Source organism: Ips typographus, linkage group LG11, assembly GCF_016097725.1.
Source record: "Ips typographus isolate SLU linkage group LG11, UJ_Ityp_2.0, whole genome shotgun sequence".
NCBI classification, from domain to species: Eukaryota; Metazoa; Arthropoda; class Insecta; order Coleoptera; family Curculionidae; genus Ips; species Ips typographus.
Genome location: NC_138432.1, coordinates 2,553,409 through 2,575,804, shown reverse-complemented (window position 1 = coordinate 2,575,804; position 22,396 = coordinate 2,553,409). Strand labels below are relative to the sequence as shown.

At 38.2% G+C, this 22,396-nt stretch overlaps 2 protein-coding genes and 1 long non-coding RNA gene across 7 annotated transcripts; 1 reads left to right on the top strand and 2 right to left on the bottom strand.

Moving 5' to 3' along the window:
- The first annotated feature begins 3,511 nt into the window (after nt 1-3,511).
- LOC145735465 (uncharacterized) lies at nt 3,512-5,674 on the top strand. 2 transcript variants are annotated; one of them, XM_081989380.1, is made up of 3 exons: nt 3,512-4,631; nt 4,688-4,953; nt 5,047-5,674. In XM_081989380.1, the coding sequence occupies exons 2-3, from the start codon at nt 4,690-4,692 to the stop codon at nt 5,521-5,523; spliced, it is 741 nt and encodes a 246-aa protein (XP_081845506.1). In that variant the 5' UTR covers nt 3,512-4,631; nt 4,688-4,689; the 3' UTR covers nt 5,524-5,674. The 2 variants fall into 2 exon arrangements, with proteins under 2 accessions (XP_081845506.1, XP_081845505.1); XM_081989379.1 differs by lacking the exon at nt 3,512-4,631 and having other exon boundaries at nt 4,640-4,953.
- Nucleotides 5,675-10,604: 4,930 nt separating this feature from the next.
- LOC145735198 (uncharacterized) lies at nt 10,605-12,791 on the bottom strand. 2 transcript variants are annotated; one of them, XR_014179601.1, is made up of 3 exons: nt 11,266-12,791; nt 11,138-11,209; nt 10,605-11,081 (listed from the first exon to the last, which is right to left on the bottom strand). It is a non-coding gene; the product is annotated as an uncharacterized LOC145735198 (long non-coding RNA). The 2 variants fall into 2 exon arrangements; XR_014179602.1 differs by having other exon boundaries at nt 10,605-11,049.
- Nucleotides 12,792-17,740: 4,949 nt separating this feature from the next.
- Nucleotides 17,741-21,182, bottom strand: LOC145735197 (uncharacterized). Of its 3 annotated transcripts, XM_081989002.1 has the most exons (4): nt 20,650-21,182; nt 20,522-20,593; nt 20,425-20,465; nt 17,741-20,359 (listed from the first exon to the last, which is right to left on the bottom strand). In XM_081989002.1, exon 4 carries the CDS (start codon nt 19,388-19,390, stop codon nt 17,951-17,953), a length of 1,440 nt encoding a protein of 479 aa, XP_081845128.1. In that variant the 5' UTR covers nt 19,391-20,359; nt 20,425-20,465; nt 20,522-20,593; nt 20,650-21,182; the 3' UTR covers nt 17,741-17,950. The 3 variants fall into 3 exon arrangements, with proteins under 3 accessions (XP_081845128.1, XP_081845126.1, XP_081845127.1); XM_081989000.1 differs by having other exon boundaries at nt 17,741-20,465; XM_081989001.1 differs by having other exon boundaries at nt 17,741-20,433.
- Between the last annotated feature and the right edge of the window lie 1,214 nt (nt 21,183-22,396).

The window sequence follows — 22,396 nt, the reverse complement described above, 5'->3', positions numbered from 1 at the left end:
TCCTCCATTTGTCAAAGATACTGGCCTCTTAGAGGTAGAAGTCTTGCGAGAGCTACCGTGTTTAAATGTGTGAAATGTTTTAGAGCCAATCCAAGGATAAAAGTTCCTGTGATGGGTCTTTTACCTGAATCCAGACTGAACCCTGCACCACCTTTCAGTAATGTGGGTGTTGACTTTGCAGGTCCATTACTAATAAGAGATAGAAAAGGTAGGGGCTCCAAAAAATCGAAGTGTTATATATGTTTATTTGTGTGTTTTGCGACCAAGGCGGTACACATTGAATTGGTGACCGAATTGACCAGTGAAGCATTTATGGCTGCCTTTAAAAGATTTATTGGAAGAAGCAGGGGAAAACCATTACACGTGTATTCAGATAACGGCACCAATTTTGTGGGGGCCAAAAATGAACTGGTGGCTTTGGGTAAATTTCTTAAAAATTCACAAAATTTCATATCAGAGAGTGTTTCAAACCAAGATATAACCTGGCATTTTATACAGAGTATGTCGCCTCATTTTGGGGGTATTTGGGAGGCTGGCATTAAGTCTTGTAAATCACATTTAAAAAGAGTAGTAGGCAACGCGTCGTTAACTTATGAACAGCTATTAACGGTTTTAATCGAAATAGAAGCTATCCTAAACTCCCGCCCACTAACTCCAATTTCCTCTAATCCATCCGATTTTACTGCTCTTACACCATCCCACTTCCTAATTGGAAGAGAACTCACGTCACTCCCAGAGGCCGCCAAGGAGACAAGATTATCCCACTTCCAAAGAGTACAGCAGTGGAAACAGCATTTTTGGACCAGGTGGTCGTTGGAATATGTCAGCAAACTCCAAGTGAGGACAAAATGGCAATCGCACGTTCACGAAGGTGTATTAAAACGAGGAAGCTTGGTTCTGCTTAAAGAAGATGGCATAGCTAGGGTTGCTTCTGTCAAGACAGCCAAGGGAGTTGTGAAGCGGTCATTTGCCAAACTGTGTGTGCTTCCCACGGAAATGTTAGACAGCGAAGAACAACAGTCCTCTGAAGTTGTCAGATTTGAAGGGGACCTTCAAGGTGGGGGGCTTCAGGCCAATGTGCAGAACAAGTGTGCGCCCATCTCTAGTGTCTGTCAGTCGTGCGTTTGTCCACAGTGTCGCGTGTGTCAAGGAGTTATCAAAAATGAAAAATGACAGAACACAATAGAATTAATTAGGTTAGATGTTAACAATGTGAAAATAGGTTTTTGGAGCGAAAGCTGAAAATAAATTGTGTTTGATTTATAAGGGAAATTTATTTGAAAAAAGCTCCTCCAGCCAAAACAAGCGCAAAACAAGGACAAAGTCCTTCATTAAATCAGTGTCTAGAAAAGGTACCCAACCTCATTGAAGAGATCCCAAGTATTTTGTTGGGTTTTAGAAAGAACAAAATTGGGATTATTTCTGATATCCGCAAAGCTTCCGCTTACTTTGCAAGATTTCATTAGTGATGCTACTAGAATTATCATGGACGGAATTCCATCTTCCAGATCCACTTCTGGATGGTCACCATGGGTCAAGGATGAACACGCGGAAACCCCAGTGCTGGGAGTAGCTTGGAATGTTCATGGTGACACTCTATCAATAAATCTAGATTTAAATGAGCTTAAAGAAAATACTGTCATTTCAAAGCGGCTCATTTTATCCTATGCTCAGAAGATATTTGACCCGATTGGATTTGCTGGTCCTACTACACTTTTTCCAAAGCTGCTATTACAACAGACGTGGAAGAATAAACTCGGTTGGGATGCACCTTTAGATCCAGAAACAAAGCAAAATTTCTGTGACTGAATAATTGGATTAAAGTATCTGCGAGATTTCAAAATTGCTAGATGGATTCATTTGGAGAACCACACCAAATTTGCGTTCCACGTGTTCTGTGACGCTGGTGCTAAAGCTTACGCCTGCGCAATATTCGTGAGGGTTGAAAGCACGTCCGGGGTATCAGTTCATTTGTTAGCTGCAAAATCCCGAGTGGCGCCTATAAAAACGACGACTATTCCACGTTTAGAATTATTGAGTGCCACGATAGCATGTAGGTTGTATTTATAGCATATATTGATAGCAGTGCAATCTAATTTTGAGCAGCATGTGCCTTGTCATTTTTGGACTGACTCGTCTACGTTGCTCTGTTGGATACGACACAACGAAGAATGGTCAGCATTTGTACACAATAGAATTAAGGAAATTAGATCGCTTACTTCTATATCGGCTTGGAGACATGTTCCTGGGCATTTAAATCCCGCAGACTTACCATGGAGAGGATGTTCTGCAAAGGCCTTGTTGGAGACCCATGGTGGGAGGGCCCCAATGGTTACATGACAGTGAAGAGTCCTGGCCGCAGATGGAACCATTTAAGTTTGAAGTCGAGAATGAAAGGAAAAAGACAACGACTACTATGATCAATAATGAAGATGAGTGGCACTTAACATATTTTTCACGATATTTAAAAACAATTAGGATGTTTGGCTGGATGTTTCGTTTTTCATACAATGCTCGACATTTGGAAAAACGAACTGGTTTCCTTACTGCAGAAGAAATTGACGCTGCCGAGCAAGTTGTTCTTAAAATTGTGCAACAATCCCAATTTACTAAAGATGACCAACGTTTAAAGTGTTTAGACATTTTTTGTGATAAAGATGGATTGATAAGATTGAAAACTCGTCTTGTCAATAAAAAGGATTCTTACCACTTCAGTATGCCAATTTTATTGCCTTCTCATCATGTCCTTGCGGACAAATTAGTGATGAACACACATGAGAAAACCTGTCATGCAGGAGTGCAGGGCTTAATTAGTATTCTTCGAGAAAGATATTGGCTTCTTGGCGGAAGATGGTACATACGAAGCATCGTAACAAAATGTGTTACTTGTAAACGACATGGAGCAAAACCGTTGAATGTAAAAACACCTGCACTGCCGGCAGAAAGGGTTGGAGACGCAGTAGCTTTCGAAGTCAGTGATGTTGGTCTGGCCGGACCCCTATATCTAAAAGGTGGAGACAATGTCTGGATTTGTCTTTTTACATGTGCAGTCTACCGGGCGGTGCATTTAGAATTGGCCACTTCCCTTTCAGCAGCTTGTTTTATGAAAGCATTTAGAAGATTTGTATCCAGACGTGGAAGGCCAAAAATAGTCTACTCCGATAATGGCACCAATTTTGTCGGAACCGAGAATTTGTTGAGAAAGTTGGATTGGGACTGCTCGGGAAAAAGTTTTGCTGCCGAAAGGATAATTTGGAAATTTAACCCACCTACGGCCTCTTGGTGGGGAGGGTTTTGGGAGAGATTAATAGGCCTCTTAAAACAATTGCTACGGAAGACCTTGGGACGTGCTCATCTGTCATACGAAGATTTGCTCACCTTGTTATGCGAATGTTAAGACGTGATGAAGTCTTGCCCATTGACTTACATGTGTTTTGTCGCCTTCAATGTAGTATATACGAGAGCTTGCAAGAGCAGAAGGATTACCTGATTTTGACGAGGTAGACCGATTAATGTGGTCTAGAAAGATAAGACGCTTGCAACAACTCCGAGATGATTTACGGAGACTTTTTCGTAATGAATACCTCGGACATTTAAAGTTGTTTACCAGTAAAATATCACCTATTCGTCGTGTGAAATTGGGAGAAATAGTTCTCGTTGGCAATGATAATGACAAACGTATGGACTGGCCAATTGGACAAATTGTCGAAACGTTTCCTGGAAAGGATGCAACAGTGCGTTTGGTGCGAGTTCGTACATCAGGAGGGCAGGTTCTGAGTCCTGTCCAGAGGATTTTTGCTTTCGAAATCGAGGTCATGAAGGAAGTTACCGATAGCTCAAAGGGATCTGTGGAGCTACGCCACAGACAGTGTCCTGCCTTTTGAGGTAGGACATCGTGAGCTTCATAGGCTGCCTAACGCGGAAAACGGGAGTGAAAGTGATTAAAGCAGAGTACCCGATCCGTTGTGCACTCAAAGTGAACCGTCTAACGTGGAGATCGGAAGTGACAGTGTTAAAAGCAAAGTACCCGTTTCGTTACACACGCGAAGTGGCAGAAATCTAAAATTACCAAAAAGATTTTTAGAGTAAATTTAACTGAGAAACTTATGAGAAGTTTCTCAGGTGGGAGGATGTGGTGTAAATGGTAGAGAGTAGGTATAAGTAAACCTTGTTAGAGAAAGGCCTAAATATAAGAACAGGAAGAATTATATTTTCTGAAAACCTAAGCTGCTTTCTTTCGACATGTGATTTCGGATCAAAACGCGTTATGATTTAAGAATCACGTTTCTTTGATTTTTGCGAGTTCCAAAACACGATTCCGAACTGTCGAAAATCGGATTCGGATCGGTAATCCCTCTTCCCCTCCGAAACATGAATTATTTATGTTTCAGAGGGGTAAGGGGCGAAGATTTCATGATTGAAATTCAAGTGACATACGTCAATATTCTAATCACAACACACATAACCTCAAATTTTATTTTTATTTGTAAATACAGACAACAGAGTTTAGTTTATATTCATAAAATTCATCAATGGCTTCCACAAAAAACATTTTAGAGGTTCAGGATCCTGAAACCAACTCATTGATAACGTTTGAGTTAAATGAGGAGGATTTCATCGAGCTACTAATGGTAAGTTTATTCTTATGGATTTTGTATTTAGTATTAATATTTTATGGAAATTTTAGATATGCATTTTGTTCAAATGTTACTTAATGAACATAGTTCTAAATCACCTGATCAGGGTCCATATACAAATGACGATACATTGATTACTGATACACAAGAGTCAGGACAGTGCAATCTTGATTGTTTGGACAAATTATGGACAGAGAAGGAAACTCTCCTATTAATTGACTTGTACGAACAGCATATGGAAGATTTCAGTAATGCCAATAAAAAGAAACATGTTTGGAGCATTATTTCAGAGAAGCTGGCAGCACAAAACTATTATGTAAATTATTTGTGGATAAACCATTTAAAAATTTAAATCATGTATACCTATATCAATATCTGATTAGTAAGCAATGTTTGGTTTCTATTTTAGCGATCTGCATTAAAAGTTGAGAGAAAGTGGATCAACTTGATGAGAGTTTACAGGTCAATAAAGGACAACAAAGGACCAAAAAAATCAGGACGTGGGGCGCAAAATTACAAATTTCATAATAGGCTCAATGGGTTATTTGGACATAAGCCAATAAATACAGAGACAGGCACCTGTGTTGAAGTTGGAATAAAGAAAAGTGAGCTCAAGAATGACCCGATCCTTCCATCTACTTCAGCTAGTGAGAATGTGTCTGACAATACTTTGAGTGATATTACTGAAAGTGATAACTTTAAAGAAAGTAGTTCAGAAAAAACAAAGACCCCTTTACAAAAAAAAAGCAAAAGTACATTTCGAGAAGAGTGTAAAAATAAAAGACACAAGGAAAAAATGGAGCTAGAAAAAGAAAAACTTGCTATTGAGAAAAAAAAGGTGGAATTATTACAATGTTATTTACAATTGAGAGAATCAGAAAAATAAAGACTTATTGTAGGCCTATCTTAAGAAATGTTATTTATGATTAAGTAGATAACAGTATTTTTGTACCAGGTACTCACTTGTTCCGAAGTTTGTTATTTTGCTGTTTCTAGAATTAATTATTTGTTTGTTCTTTAGGAAGTATAAATGTAAGTCTAATATAATAATTATATAAGGATAATTAATATATTAATACATAATAATATGTTTTGACATGGGTACATAAGACACTGTTAAAACTAACAAGCCCTAATAAGCCTGTAGTAATAATAACCTGTAGTTTTTATCTTGTAAGGGGTACCAAGATTTGTACCAATAAAACAGCTTATTATAATGAAGGCTATACATTTTATTCCTCTACTTCAAATTCATCTGGTTCAATAAAAATTTCATCAAAAATGTCATTACATGAAATACACATATTATGTAAAACACATGAGGCTATCACACAATTTGTAAATAACTGCAAGTCAGTGTTTTCAAAACTTCTGATTCGACGAAATCTGCCTTTGAGTAGACCAAAAGCATGTTCTATAACAATTCTGGTGGCAGAATGTTTATAATTAAATTGTCTTTGATCTTCTGATAGATGTCCATTGTCTTTATATGGAGTTACTAGCCACCTTCTGGCCGGATATGCTGAATGACCTAGCAAACAATAGTTGCCATAGAAAAGACCATCATAATTTTCTTCAGCCAAATTGTAGATTGCAGATCTGCGCAACATTCTGGCATCATGCATGGAACCTGGTTCTCCAGCTTTTATGCTTACAAAAGCCTTCCTAGAATTCACAATTCCCTGCAGAAGGATGCTATGATAGCCTTTTCTATTAACATAATCTTGCTCATTCTGCAAAGGACGCACAATCTTCAAATGACTTCCATCCACTGCCCCAATAATGTTAGACAATCCTTTTTTTAATAGAAATCGTTGGGAGTCTATCTCAGCTTCTTCTCTGTTTGGCCATTTTATATGGTCATTACTTATCTCAACTAAATATTGCAAAACTGCACTTATAATTCGATGAAGTGATACTATTGATGAGTGTGAACTACTGATAGTCACATTGAATCTATCAGATATTAAGTACAGGTCTCACCATTTTTCAAAATAGAAAAATATTATCTACCAATTATCTTCTGACATGTACTTCGATTTAAACGGAAGTGTTGCTTAAATTCCAGCTCTGAATAGGTTTCTATTGTATTCATGTAGTCCACAATTCTTCTGCGTTTTGTTCGAGGCTGGTAATCTTCTTCCTCGTCTTCTTATGAAGAAGAGGAAATCGTACCAGAATCTTTTAAAAGCTCTTCCTAAAATCCATATTAAAACTAAGAAGATGTTATATTGTTTTTGATTTGATTGATAGCTTACCAAAATAAAATCATCCATTTATAACAAAAACGAAAACAATAATATTAAATTAAATTAAAAAGATGTCTGTATTTTGACTTTTGTATAACACTTTTGACATAACAACTTCCAAAGAGCCAGCACATGTTCTTTCGTCTTCCTAAAATGAATCATGTTTCTAAGGATTTCGATCGAATCCTAAAATCATGGTCGCGAAACATGATTGGAATTGAGTGTCGAAAGAAAGCGGCTCTAACCTTACTTAAACTTTGATGTTTTGTTAATGATTATGTATGTGGGGCACGTTGTTGGTGAGTCGGCATCCCCTTTTTTCCCGGTTTTTTATCGATTATTTCCTTCCTATCAATTTTGACCAATCGCTATCAAGAATTAGTATAACAAATGTAAATTTTAAGTGAAAAAATCACTTAACAACTGTCAACTTAGCTGTCAGCAGTTTCATGCAAGTTTGACAAGTTGCCTTGTAAAAACAAACTTGATGGTTTCTATGCTGTGTTGCTATGTACCGTTACCAACAACAAAAATCACAAACGACGCTTACGAATTTATTAATTTTTCAACTGAAACTCAAAATGAATCGGTTTGGAAATGTTTCCGAAAGTAAAATTAACGGGGCTGTTGAAAATAGTGTTCCACTAAATACTCAGAAGACTCACACATCGATCTGGAAGCAATTTATGGAATTTTGCCAAGCAAAAAATTACCAATTACTCCAGATAACAACTACAGGACAGGCGAGCTAAATTTAATCTTCAAGGACTGGACATGGAACATGCGTAAAGCTAATGGAAAAAACTATAAAGAACTGTGTGTAAAAGTAATGTGGAATATCGTTGCCAAAAAACTACAGGAAAAATATTTTCAAGAATTTAATATCGTGTTCGACCCATTCCACGACATTGCCTTTAAGTCAGGTAGAGACGCTCGAAATGCGAAAAGGAGAAGTCTCGAGAAACATGAAGAAAAATGGAAAACAAGTTCAGCTTCTTTAAATATGGACGAGTACTACAAGATGGTGTCCTTATGGGATGAGACAACTCCAACCGGGTTGCAGCGTAAATTTTACTTTATTGCAGCAGTTGAGCTTGCTTGGAGAGGCGGAGAAGCGGCTCGTTGCTTATCAGAACATTTTAAAGAAGAAACTGATAATTATGGGATCAAAACAGGTGAGATCTTGCTTTTTAATTTTGCATCAAAATCTGTAACTATTTATTGTAATTTGGCACAAAAAACGCTTATATCAAAACAAAATATGTGCGCATTCTTTTTATCTTGGCATAAAATCTGTTTTCGCAATTTTTTAATGTCTTTTTTGCAATACCTTGTATAAATCACGTTTGTCATTTTTTAGCATCCAAAATTTGCTAGCTATACTATTTTTATAATAAAATCAAAAACGATATAAGACCACAAAAATTCCTTTTGCTTTTCCAAAAAAAATAAAAGCTACATAAATCTACTTTAAAATCACACTACAAAAGATATTTTGACATTTAAGTTAAATTATGTATCCCTTGTTTCAGGAAGGATTCAGTACAATACAGTCTTCAGCAAAACTGCACAAGGTGGTGCAAAAAATCTGTGCGATAGGAAGTGGCTTGTTCCTAATTCAAAAAACCCTGAGTTTTGTCCGGTACGTTTGTACAAATCCCTGTTGGACAAACGAACGTCTAAAATAACAACAAATAGATTGTTTTTGACACCAAATTCAGCATGGCAGTCCAATCGTAACACTGGATGGTTTAAAAACGTTCCTGTTGGAAGAAATGAACTATTAAAATGGACAAAAGACGCAGCGCAAAAAACAGGTGTGAACACGAAAGAAATTAAAATATCTAACCATTCTATGCGATCAACTGCTGTTACTAATCTTGCAAAGGCCGGTGTAGGCGAGCAGCAACTCATCAAAATCACAGGACATTCTAAAGCTGCGTCTATCCAACCATATCTACAAATGGACAGAACATCATTCAAGTATCATTACTGCTTTAAGAACCGTCCAAAATAATGTACCATCTACAAGCTTCGAAGCTCCCTTGAAAAAACAGAAAATAGACACTTCTTCGAGCCAACACCATCAATCGTTTGACACTCCTCACAGCAACATAGAGAATAGTGCTACTACAAACATAATTAAAAACAATCTAACCGATATGGCTAACGATACTCCTGTAACCTACAATAATTGTAATTTTTATATTAATTGTAATTTAAAATGAGTTTGAAGTAATTACCCTTTCTGGCTTGAAAGTTATGGTTCTTATTAAGTATTGTTTTAATTTTAAAAAAATGTTGTATTAAAATAAAATGTTTATTTAACTCAGGAAATAATCTTACCAAATATCCCTCGTGCATCTAATTTTTCCTGTGGAAATACTTAGAAACTCGTTTTTTCCGAATTTTTCCGGAAAAATTAAATGCACTAGGGATATTACCCCCGATAATACAGTTTTTTTTCAAAGACAGAACCAGTCAGTCTTTTAATACTCAAGTCACAACGTGAAAGTCCTTTCAGACGGGTAGTTTGATTGGGAACTCACAGTAATAGCAGTAATAAGGTAGTTTGGTGTGAGTTCAACTAATAGGTCTAGAAACTACTCATATGAGACAATATTTACCTATCTAGTACTATGATTGTAAAGCAAACATCTTTGTGCAGCTGCAATGTTTTTGTTTAAAGAAATAAGCCAATACTTAATAAAGCTGAATTTTTAGATATTTTGATTATTCAAGCGTATCACTTTATAGTATAAATACTTTGTCAGAAGGAAAGTAATACCTCCACTCAGTAGAGGTGGACTTCACTTGTTCAATGTAAAGAATAACCCATTGGTTTTAAGTTCATACTGTGCAGCCGAGCATCCACTGTGACGTCACGCGACGTATCGCTTTGAGGAAACAGGTTTTGCTGATAGGGCCGCCCTCTTGGATCTGTTGTGTTGAAGTAAAATTCCCACTTGTCACTTGTTATGTCAAAAAAAACTACCTAGACTAGAACATGCTGCTAAATTATATTTTTATGACAAAATCCAATAATTTAATTAATGAAAATTATACACTAATATCAAGGAAATGTATGTTTTTTGATTGACATAATGGATGCAACAGCTGCTGGGCCCAGGTAAGATTACGATGACAATTTCATACCTAACCTATGTAATAAACCATGCTATTGCTGATGCATCATTACTACACGTTTTTTAAGGGTGGTTCTAGTAACTAATTAGGCTAGTCTTACAGATCTGCAACTGGTATATGCTGCATACATCACTACTTTTCCATGTGGTTGAAAAAGCACAACTTTTATGAAGAAAGTGACTACATTTCCCAGGGACTGCAATCAAGTCAAGTTGGAGAAGAATAAAATCCTGTGCAATATTTTAAACTATCTACTGCTACACGTGAAATTGGTTTGAGCATGAGACAAAAAAACTAAACTAAACTAAACTTTGGTTCAGTGGACTGGCTTAGGACGCGTGTGCAAATACTCGACTAACCCAGGGGTTCAAAGCGCCACCAACTTTAAGCAGGTACAAAGTTGGAAACCTTTCTGATGTTCCGACAGTCCCCTGGCCCAAAGTACAACAAAATGCAACAAATTACTATTACTTACGTGACAATGCAGCCGGTGAACTAAGTCTATTGCCAATTATATGTTGATAATTGGCGTATTAAAAGGCCCTGTGACTTGTACATTAAAACAAAGTGGTAAAAGAGATTCAATGACGTATATTGAATTAATAATAAATTGGGTCGGTCCCAATACAATCAAAAAAATAAAATAAAATGATCAATTAAATAAATAGAGTTAAAAATTAGAGATAGTTCTGAGCGATTTGGCTAGCACAATCTAGCAATACTATTTTCCTGATGGCTTTTATAGATATTTAAAATATATTTACGATAGGGGAAAAATCAGGGTGGTTAGTCAAAGGTAAGGGAGCTTGCCTGTCAACCTTCGGTGAACCAAACTGCTCCACTGGGAGTTCAACTCAGTTCAGTCTCGGGAGGTTTTCTATGGCTTGGAAGACTGCTCAGTAACAGCCCCCAGAAGTATGGAACTTGGTGGCCTACTCTGGACTACAATTTGAATCCGCGTGGATGAAGCCTCTCCGAAGAACCCTTTCAGGTGGTCAAAGCCTCACCGAAGAACCCTTTCAGGTGGTCAAAGCCTCACCGAAGAACCCTTTCAAAGCAAAGAACGAATAAGGCCCTGGCTTTCTCCAAAAACCCTATAGCTACCTTTCTGATGGTCGAAAGGGTAGTTTTTCTTTCCTCCCTGCCCCCAAATCGGCTACAAATTTGGCACAAAACCTGCACAAGCACATTTCCATAAGATTACAACCCTTGACCAAGAAAGGAAAACTTACCCCAGCTGCAAATTATGAGGACCAAACAAATCCGCCTGAAGCGACAACAGACCACACAAAATCCTCACTAGATGAGTTCAACAAAATGGTGGCTCTGGTTTGCTGTTGGTCTCACCACTCACAGCAAGGTCACTGGTCAAAAAGGAGCCAAAATGGCTTCCCCCCGAGCTTAAATAGCCAGGGACACAACCGGAAGTCAGGTGGGGAAATTAACTACGCTAGAATATTCTAAAAACCAATTTGCAACAGGAAACAGTAAAAGAAAAGCCAGATTAAAACACACTGACAGCCGAACTGAAGCTGACAGACAGAACTCTGACAGCGACAGCCCGCTGACAGCAGTGAAACGAATTTAACCAACCAAAAAAGAAGAGAAGAGATAAGACACCTGTAACGCCATCTATTAACGGACTTGAAGATTTAAGATATAAACAAACGTAAAGAGGTAAACAGTAGTAAACAAACCAAATTAAGCAACATGAATTAATGAATTACAAAAACCACCAGGTAAGTCCCTACGGAGAAAATTGAACCGTAACAGCTCCCCCTCTCCCAAGTTAGGAGATAAGCTACAATAAAGTAGGTTATCGACGATGATCAACCCACAAATAAACCAAATATTATCAATAATAACGCCGAAATCCCATCGGTCTCTTCATACCACCCCTGGCATGAAGGCTAATCAAATGATCAAATGAAACCAGAATCTCACTGGGCTACCCGTACCACCCTTGGTACGAACGAAAGCTTGAGACACATCAAGCACAAAGGAACCGAACCTATCACAAAATAAAACTAAAAACAAATAAAATAAAAATAATGGCAAACAACTCCACAGCACCCCGCCCCCCCCCAAAGAAAGCGACAGCGGACCCCGCCCCGCCACGGAAACTCTCACTGGTCTGAGTTAAAGAGAAAGATGTAAGGGATAAACACTAACTGGCATTGCGTCATACTCCGTCAGTGGGAGGGACCTCGTATACCAGTCTCAGTGTGAGCCTCAGCCACGAAACAAAGACCGCCGCCTACTCCCCAAGGAAAAACGAAGCTCCATGCAGTCATCCGCCAGGTGGAAAATAGAGAAAAAAAAGACAAACTACTAACTGAAAAAGAGAAGAAACCTAAGTCCACCAACAAAGGGAGTGATGTTAAAGGAACCACTTCCAACCTGAAAGATGCCCAAAAGCACCGGTAGTCACAAAAAAAAATTAAATTTAATCGGGGTGTTCCGAGAAAAGTCACTGTCGCCAAATCCCACAAGACCAAGCCAAAGAGGCTGAGGTCGCCACAGTAGAGCCTCCCTGTACTTCAGGGCCATTGAGGTACTTACAGAGCCTCGGAGAAGCTCCCCCCATGGACAACCCTCTCAAAAGCCTTAAAGGACTCGTGACCAAGACGACACCCAACTTCACTCAGCCCATACGAACAAGCAAAGTGATCTACCAACCTAAAACTAAGACAAATCCAAGAGTAAAAAAAAATTATTAGAAGTATATGAGAAGCAGAGAGCAGACAGTCAATAATTTAAGCAGTAATTGAGTTAAGATAAGATAAGGTATCAAAATATAAACAATAATGAAACGCAAAGGTAAGATAACCATAATCAAAGACAAAAAGGTATGATAACAACAATATTAATTAAAACTGAAAACTAATTTTGAATCTCTCCAAGCAATGTATAACCCTTGCTGTCAGAAGTTAGAATGCATTTAACTAACCCCCGTAGGAATCGACCAAAACTTTAGAGAAATTACATAAAGAAACTAAATCTTGATGCAATGTGATGCTACGTTACGAAACCAAACACAAGAAAATGATTTATGGATTAGAGTGAAGTTGATTAAACGGTAATAAATCCACATAAAGTGACAGAACTGCTGCACTAATCCAAAACAGCAAACAGCTAAATAATCCAAACGGCAGCAGTCCCAAAAAAAAAAACATTTGCGGTAATAACCTCTAACAAGAGAAGGTACAAAACCAAACCGCAAAGATCAAACCGTCAACTTCAATCAATCCAAAATCAAAGTCACTAAACAAATTACCAAAGCATCAAAACAAAAGTTATGAAATTAATTTATAAACAATAGAAAAACTGCAAAAAAGGTAGATACGATATGAAAATCACTGACTATAGCACAACGTTAATTACTTCTACTCTTCTTACTCTTTTACTAACGTAAAGTTAAAGTTAATTAATTATCATCAAAAAGGGTGAAGCCAAAAACCAAATTAAAAAAAAAAACAACAAAAGCAAAAAGTCTTAGCAAAATTAAAGTTAAAGTTAATGATGATATAAGTTACGAAATGACTATAAGATTACCAAAGTGACATTAAAAAGTTAAGCAAAAAGATAAGAAAAAAACTGCTCCCCACTATCCCAAAATACTTCCGAGTCGCAATCGAGGTAATAATGAGACGCAATCGAAATTCAAGGTAAGAAAAGGTATGAAAAGAGAAAAAATAATAAATGAAAGAGCAAAAAGAAAGTAATTATAGGTAAGCAAGAAAGGAAAGATAGGAAAAAGGAAGTGACCGACCAACAAATTTATCAAATCATAGCACTATGTTATGGTGCATTATTCTGGGTATTAAGCGATCCACAGAACACTCTCAATCGAGAATTAGTACCCGCCACTGACCCTTAATAATGAAACCTAATTAAAAGTTACAAGGCATTAGGTTCCATTATCACCAAAAACTTTTGTTGCATAACGATAGTGTCACGTCATGCAACAGACAAACACGATGATTTTGTGTAATACTCTGTGATCTGAAATTGTCTACCAGAGTCTTTCAAAGATTAATCTTTGAGAACTAGAATGTATACCCACCACTAACCCTGAATAATGAAGCCTAATCAAAAAGTTACAAGGCATTAGGCTCCATTATCGCCAAAAAGAAAAAAAGGTCAGTCACGGAAAGGAAAAGAAACAAGAAAGAGGCAATGATAAAGGCAAGAACTAATCAAAGACCTAACTAAACGCAAAAACCAACTTATTAGCTCGATTAAACGGGTGATCAAGTCAGAAACATCCCGCACTCGCGGATTAATCAAATAACTTAACTTGATGGACCCCCAAAAAGCGACAAAGTGTCAAAATAAACCGAGCTAACAAGGAAAAACGCAAGGTAATTTATCGAAACAACCAACAAGGTAATTAATATTACGCAAATTGATTCTAGGTAAGAGATAAAAGACAAGGTAAGTCAAAAAGATAAGGTAAGATAAAGGTAATAAGTCAGGGAAAAAGGTAATCATCAAAATCAGGTAATCAATGTAAAAACCGTAACGTGGTCACGCACGGCAAAACGCGAATAAGAAAGCCATCAAATTAATAGTTTACAAATAAAAAGATACGATAGTAATAACGCTAATCGAGATAGATAATGAACACCGCTAATGATGTTTCAAAACGCAAAATTAAGGAAAAATACAATAAATTTGACTAAACAGTCACCGCAAGAGGATAATGAATAAAACAATAACCAAGTGAATTAAACAATCCGCGTTCTGCTTGTTGCGCAATATCGAGATGGAGTTACTCAACAACCGGTTTCAAGTCTTGCACATGCCAAACTCCCTTACTCACGCCATTTGAATCTTTCAATTCATAAGTACACGTGCCGGTTCGTTTGTGAATTATGAACGGTCCCACAAATTCGGGAGCCAATTTGGCGCTGAAATAGTTAGCGGCATTGGATAAACTTTTGTTTTTCTTCCAAACACGTTGACCAACAAAGTAACTAACGGGTCGTCGTCGCAAATTATACTGATGTTGGCTCTTATCGCGAGACTTTAAAATTCGCTCAGACACTTTCAGGAACATGTCTTTAAAACCCTGTATGCGTTTAGTTACGATCTGTTGAAGTTCAGTGTCAACAGTAGGAATACCTTCAGTGAAATCCTGACCAAAAAGTTTATGCTCCCTCCCGAAATTGATAAAATAAGGGGTGTAACCTGTTGTTTCATGGCGAGAAGTTCTGATTGCGCAAGAAATTGCCGGAAAATTGTCTTCCCAAGTTCGATGGTTGCCTTGATCTACATAAGTTTTTAACATGGTTTTAATGACTCTATTTACACGCTCGGTATGATCAGCCCTAGGATAATAGGCGGCCGTAAAAAAGATATTAACTTTATACCTGTCACATAAAGCTCGAAACTCTCTAGACCTCATTGGAGTACCGTTGTCACAGGTTAAGGTTTGGGGTGCGCCATAAACTAGAAAGACATTGTTTTCGAGAAATCTTGTCAAAGTTTTAGCATTAGCTGAACGACATGGATGTGTTACGACATATTTGGAAAAATAGTCAGTGACCACTAAAATATGGCTATTCCCGCTTTTTGATCTTACTAAAGGACCCACAAAATCAAGGCTGATAGATTGCCAGGGTTGATTAACAACAGGGCGATTTCCCATTAGTCCTGCGGGCGGTTTTTGCTCTACTTTGTTCTGAGCACAAATATGACAATGACTGATGTATTTGTGAACATCAGATCGCAATTTAGGCCAGTAGTAACGTTCTGCTATCCTCCAAAAGGTCTTAAACATCCCAACGTGACCCGAGGTGGGTAAATCATGACAACGAGACAAAATTTCTTTCCGACTATCTTTAGGCACCACCAACTTCCAACTGCTAGAATTTTCTAGAAAGTCAGGGTTCGATGTCTTGACGAACTTGTAAAGTTTGCCACCCTCAACCCGCCAACAGGGAAATTTATTAGGGTGTTGTTCAATACGGTGAAGCATGCCACGGTACCACGCATCTTTGGCTTCTAAAAGAGCCTGATCGGAAATCAAGGCCGCGCTGACACTAACTGGTACAGATCTGGACAAAAAGTCTGGAACAATGTGTTCCTTTCCTTTCCTGTGAATTAACTGACAATCGTACGGTTGTAAACGAAGTGCCCAACGAGCCAAGCGACCCTGAGGATCCTTTAAATTATGAAGCCACAGTAGTGAATGGTGGTCCGTTATAACCTTGAAATGCACGCCCTCCAAATAATGTCTGAGCTTCTCAACACCCCAGATGACTGCCAAACACTCCTTCTCTGTCACAGTTAACTTCATTTCTTGACGGGTAAGCGACCTTGATAGGTAACAAATAACCTTTTCGCCATCAGCAAATGATTGTGTCAATACAGCACCCAAACCGTAATGTGAAGCATCGGTTTGCAAGACAAAGGTTTTATCGAAATCAGGGCAAGTTAAAACGGGTGCAGTTATTAGAGCCTCTTTAATGGTGTTAAAAGAAGATTGACATTCGGGTGTCCAGTTAAATTTGACATTTTTCCTAGTTAAATGAGATAATGGTGACAGGATGCTAGAGAAAGAGGGTATGAACCGTCTATACCAACTGGCAGTGGCAATAAATCTACGAATCTCAGTTAAGTTAGTAGGTGGCAAAATATTGACAATGGCCTGTACTTTTTCGGGGTCAGGTCTTAAACCCTTAGAATCTACAACGTGGCCAAGGTACTTAAGTTCGGGCTTACAAAAATGACACTTTTCAGGTTTCACCAAAAGGCCTGCGTCCTTTAAACGGTCAAAAACGAGTCCCAAGATCCTCAAATGCTCATTAAAGGTACTAGAAATTATGATAATGTCGTCAAGATAAACCATAACATTGTTTTCCAAATCTACCCCTAAAACACGGTCTATAATTCTTTGCCAGGTTGCTGGTGCGTTGGTCAAGCCAAAAGGCATACGGGTGAACTGAAACAAATTCCTGCCAGGCACTGTAAAGGCGGTCAACTCTTTGGAAGCTTCACTCAAAGGTACTTGCCAGAAAGCTGATTTAATATCGATTGAACTAATGTAATGAGCATTTTTCAATCGATCTAAAATGGCTGAAATGTACGGAATAGGGTACGAATCTTTCTTTGTTTTACTGTTCAGCTTCCTAAAGTCAATGCAAAAGCGATAACTATTGTCCTTTTTTTTAACCAAACAAACTGGACTAGACCACGGGCTCTTTGATGGCTCTATAACCCCCAGCTTTAACATTTCATCAATTTCCTCATCGATAAGCCGTTGCTTAAAAGGTGAAACAGGATAATAACGCTGTTTGATTGGCAAAGTGCCAGGCAACAATTCGATAACATGCTCAGCTACTTTGCAGCAGCCAAGCCCGGTTCCCGATGAGAAAACTCTCTCCTTAACAAATTTATCAAGAGCCTGCCGGTCTAAATCAGACAACAGTTCCGCATCAACCACACCGCAGACTTCTGTCTGTGGTAGAGAGTCAGCAAAGTGCCAGACATCCTGTTGTAAATCAGGAATCAGTTTCATTGCCTTCCAAAAATCAACTCCCAAAATAAGTTGATGACTTAATTCGGGTAATACCAAAACTTCAACAAAGTGGGTTTTATTCATAAGAGTGATCGGTGCTGAAATAAAACCTATGCTAGCACAGACTTGACCGTTGGCAACCGTGCAATTACTATGCTTTCTAACTAGCTGAAGGCCCAAATTTTGTAAAATAACATAGCCACTTTGTCCTACTATTGTGCGTGAAGCGCCTGAATCCAGCAAACCTAACATTTTTAAACCCAAAATTGAAACTTCCAAGTAAGGACGTTCATCGCCCTGGGCGTGTGAAAAAATGAAGTCTAAAAACTTGGTATTATTTAGGGGCAATTCGATGGTCGAAAAGTTGGGCGAAGGAGAAACCGCGCGACCAATCAGTTCCTCCGAGAGGCGTTTCCCGACCGACATTTGGGACAAGTACTCACGGTAACGTCTGGTGTTCCACACCGATAACAATGTCTTTTGCGTGGCAACGGACAATTTCTATTTAAGTGACCCGTCTGATCACAATTCCAGCATCTAGCGAGGTTGGGGCGAGGGTTGAGGTGATTACCAGAAGAAGCTGAATCGGCCTGGTTTGAACGAGGAAAACTAGAGTTCTGAGGCAAATGAGCGGCCACATTGGTGGGGAATGTGGTGGGCGAAGGTGGTAAATAAGAAGCAGCTATTGGGGCAGTTGTCGGAGTAAAACTTTCCGATGTAATTGAAGATTCAATAAAAGCAAAATCGGGCTCGACAAAGTCTCGGCGCCTGCGTGATGGCGGTACATAATGATCAACACGGTACTTTTTCGCCTCTAGTTTCAAGCACTCACTCTCCAACTCCTCCAATGTTGACACAACTGGAAGCTGAGTAGTATAGAATGGGGACAAATTACGGGTAATGATATCCAACTGCACGTCAGCCGAGAGTCTACCGTGACGCCTAAACAATGCGTTCATGTTGGAAAGATAGTCCACAATAGTTTCGGACGTATCTTGCGTTCGGTCTAAAATCTCTTTAAACAACCTAGCACGATAGTCTGGAGGTTCAAAATGTCGAGTCAAAAGTTCGGATAATGATTGCCAGTCATTAAACCGATCGCGATTTGCCCTAAACCAATTCAAAGCTTTTTCGGAAAACAAGTCAATAGCCGAATCGAACAGTTCCGCTTCTGAAAGACCGCGAGCTAAACGTAACTCGGTAGCTCGTTCAAGAAAGTTATGCACTGACATTTTATCAGTATGCCCCGAAAACTTAAGACCCCATTTGTCTACACGGCAATTTTTAGAGCCCCCATTAAAAGATTTATTAGGTGTAGATTTGTGGGCGGCGGTTCTATCAATCCGGTCACTCAATACTGACTCGTTATCGGAAACACTCTGTTCAAAAGCGGAGCTCAAATTCGGCTCCGAAGCTAACAACCTATCAAGTTGGTCTAAAGTTGACAAAACCTCAACAGTCAGTTGAGCACGCTTCTCAATCAGATCAGCAGATAATCCCCCCAAAGGAATACGATCTAAACGTTGGTACAAATGCATAAAACGCGATTGTGCCCGCTCAAAAATATTTCTGGCTTCAGCCCCCGAAATTTCCTTTACGAGTTTTAAAGCCTGAGCAAAAACTTCAGCTATCGTGTCAAGTTCTTCCTCGGCATTAAAAGGGTAAGCTGGGTTCTTCAAACCCTTGCCTTTCTTTTCTAATTTTAAAAGAGGACGGAAAGCAGCGCGTAATTGGTCAACAGTATTTGAATCTGAGGTAGGCATACCTCGAACTGCAAGTTCATAACGAAGCATGTCTTTAGTCAAGTGTAAAATGTTCATATTATACTCCATCTCGAATATTTTTCACAACAGAACAAAATACGGTAAAAAAAATTCAACTAACAATATATCAAATCAATAAATCACCGAATTTCAATAAAACAAAATCAATAAACCAATAAATCAATAAATCGGTGAATACAAACCAACTTCAAACAATGTTGTGAATCATTAAGTCAAATATAAATCAATAAATTGGTTAGTAACAAGGTAATTTTCAATGTACAAGTCACCAGGAAGTTGTAAAAAGCTGCTCAATTCTCAAAAATACGCCACAAACGTTGGGCGCCAAATTGCTACACGTGAAATTGGTTTGAGCATGAGACAAAAAAACTAAACTAAACTAAACTTTGGTTCAGTGGACTGGCTTAGGACGCGTGTGCAAATACTCGACTAACCCAGGGGTTCAAAGCGCCACCAACTTTAAGCAGGTACAAAGTTGGAAACCTTTCTGATGTTCCGACAGTCCCCTGGCCCAAAGTACAACAAAATGCAACAAATTACTATTACTTACGTGACAATGCAGCCGGTGAACTAAGTCTATTGCCAATTATATGTTGATAATTGGCGTATTAAAAGGCCCTGTGACTTGTACATTAAAACAAAGTGGTAAAAGAGATTCAATGACGTATATTGAATTAATAATAAATTGGGTCGGTCCCAATACAATCAAAAAAATAAAATAAAATGATCAATTAAATAAATAGAGTTAAAAATTAGAGATAGTTCTGAGCGATTTGGCTAGCACAATCTAGCAATACTATTTTCCTGATGGCTTTTATAGATATTTAAAATATATTTACGATAGGGGAAAAATCAGGGTGGTTAGTCAAAGGTAAGGGAGCTTGCCTGTCAACCTTCGGTGAACCAAACTGCTCCACTGGGAGTTCAACTCAGTTCAGTCTCGGGAGGTTTTCTATGGCTTGGAAGACTGCTCAGTAACAGCCCCCAGAAGTATGGAACTTGGTGGCCTACTCTGGACTACAATTTGAATCCGCGTGGATGAAGCCTCTCCGAAGAACCCTTTCAGGTGGTCAAAGCCTCACCGAAGAACCCTTTCAGGTGGTCAAAGCCTCACCGAAGAACCCTTTCAAAGCAAAGAACGAATAAGGCCCTGGCTTTCTCCAAAAACCCTATAGCTACCTTTCTGATGGTCGAAAGGGTAGTTTTTCTTTCCTCCCTGCCCCCAAATCGGCTACAAATTTGGCACAAAACCTGCACAAGCACATTTCCATAAGATTACAACCCTTGACCAAGAAAGGAAAACTTACCCCAGCTGCAAATTATGAGGACCAAACAAATCCGCCTGAAGCGACAACAGACCACACAAAATCCTCACTAGATGAGTTCAACAAAATGGTGGCTCTGGTTTGCTGTTGGTCTCACCACTCACAGCAAGGTCACTGGTCAAAAAGGAGCCAAAATGGCTTCCCCCCGAGCTTAAATAGCCAGGGACACAACCGGAAGTCAGGTGGGGAAATTAACTACGCTAGAATATTCTAAAAACCAATTTGCAACAGGAAACAGTAAAAGAAAAGCCAGATTAAAACACACTGACAGCCGAACTGAAGCTGACAGACAGAACTCTGACAGCGACAGCCCGCTGACAGCAGTGAAACGAATTTAACCAACCAAAAAAGAAGAGAAGAGATAAGACACCTGTAACGCCATCTATTAACGGACTTGAAGATTTAAGATATAAACAAACGTAAAGAGGTAAACAGTAGTAAACAAACCAAATTAAGCAACATGAATTAATGAATTACAAAAACCACCAGGTAAGTCCCTACGGAGAAAATTGAACCGTAACACTACATTACAACAGTGGATTAAAAAAGGAAGTTTTAAGGTGAGTTAACTGATTTTAATGATAGTAACATTAAAATAAAAAGCAATGCAGTTTTCAATATGGTTTTTCCTTTAACACAATAATCATCATTGTTCACTTTGTAGACTGCATTGTTCAACCTTGAGTTAATATGTATTATATGTAGTATATGAGGCAGGGTTTACCCAAGTTTTTAGTTGTAGTATTAATAAATATACTTATTCTCCATATCAACCGAGGGGTAGAATGCCGAGGTAATTTGGTGTACACACTCGAGGTATTATGAGGCACTTTTCCATTACTACAAGACATTACGAGGCATTTTGAGATATTTATAAAGCATTTGAGAGTATTGTGGGGCATTGTCTGTATATTTCAAAATGTAGTTTATTAATATAACAAAATTGACTGAAAATTGAACATAACAGCATAGGCACAAGTAATTATTATGGTAAAATCTTTGTTACATGATATTGAGTTGAAACAATATTCATTACAAATTATTATAAAAATGTACCAATTTTTCAACATTTAAACTACATTTTTATGGTCACGTGACTGTTTTTAACAGGTGTCAACTGGCTTTTACAGTGTTGCAGGCTCAAAATTGTGTTATTAACGTCGCACAACGTGAATTTTACAATTTCAGCTTTTACAAATGTCTAAATTTAATTTACCAAATGGTCAACATTTAAATTACATTTTAAAGTCATGTGACTGTTTTTGACAGGTGTCAGTTGGCTTGGACAGTGTTGCAAGCTCTAAAATGACATAATCAAAGTCACATGATGTGTCTCTTGCTTTTACAACTGTCTAAAATAGTCTAAATGTAATTTGCCAAAGTTTTTAATTTTAAACCACATTTTAAGGTCACGTGACTAATTTTGACAGATGTCAACTGACCTTTACAGTGTTGCAAGAACATGCAGAATTGCATTTTCAACGTCACGTAACGTGTATTTTGCAATTTAAGTTTTAACAACTGTTTAAATTTAATTTACCATTTTTCAAAGTTTAAACTGCGTTTTGAACTTCACGTGACTGTTTTTGACAATGTCAACTGGCCTTTACACATGACCTAGTTCTTACAATTTTATTACTGTCTAAATTTAAATTACAAATTTTTCAACTGTTTCTTTTAAATGATAAGTGTCTTTATTTGACACGTGCTAACTTGGTTACCTGGACAG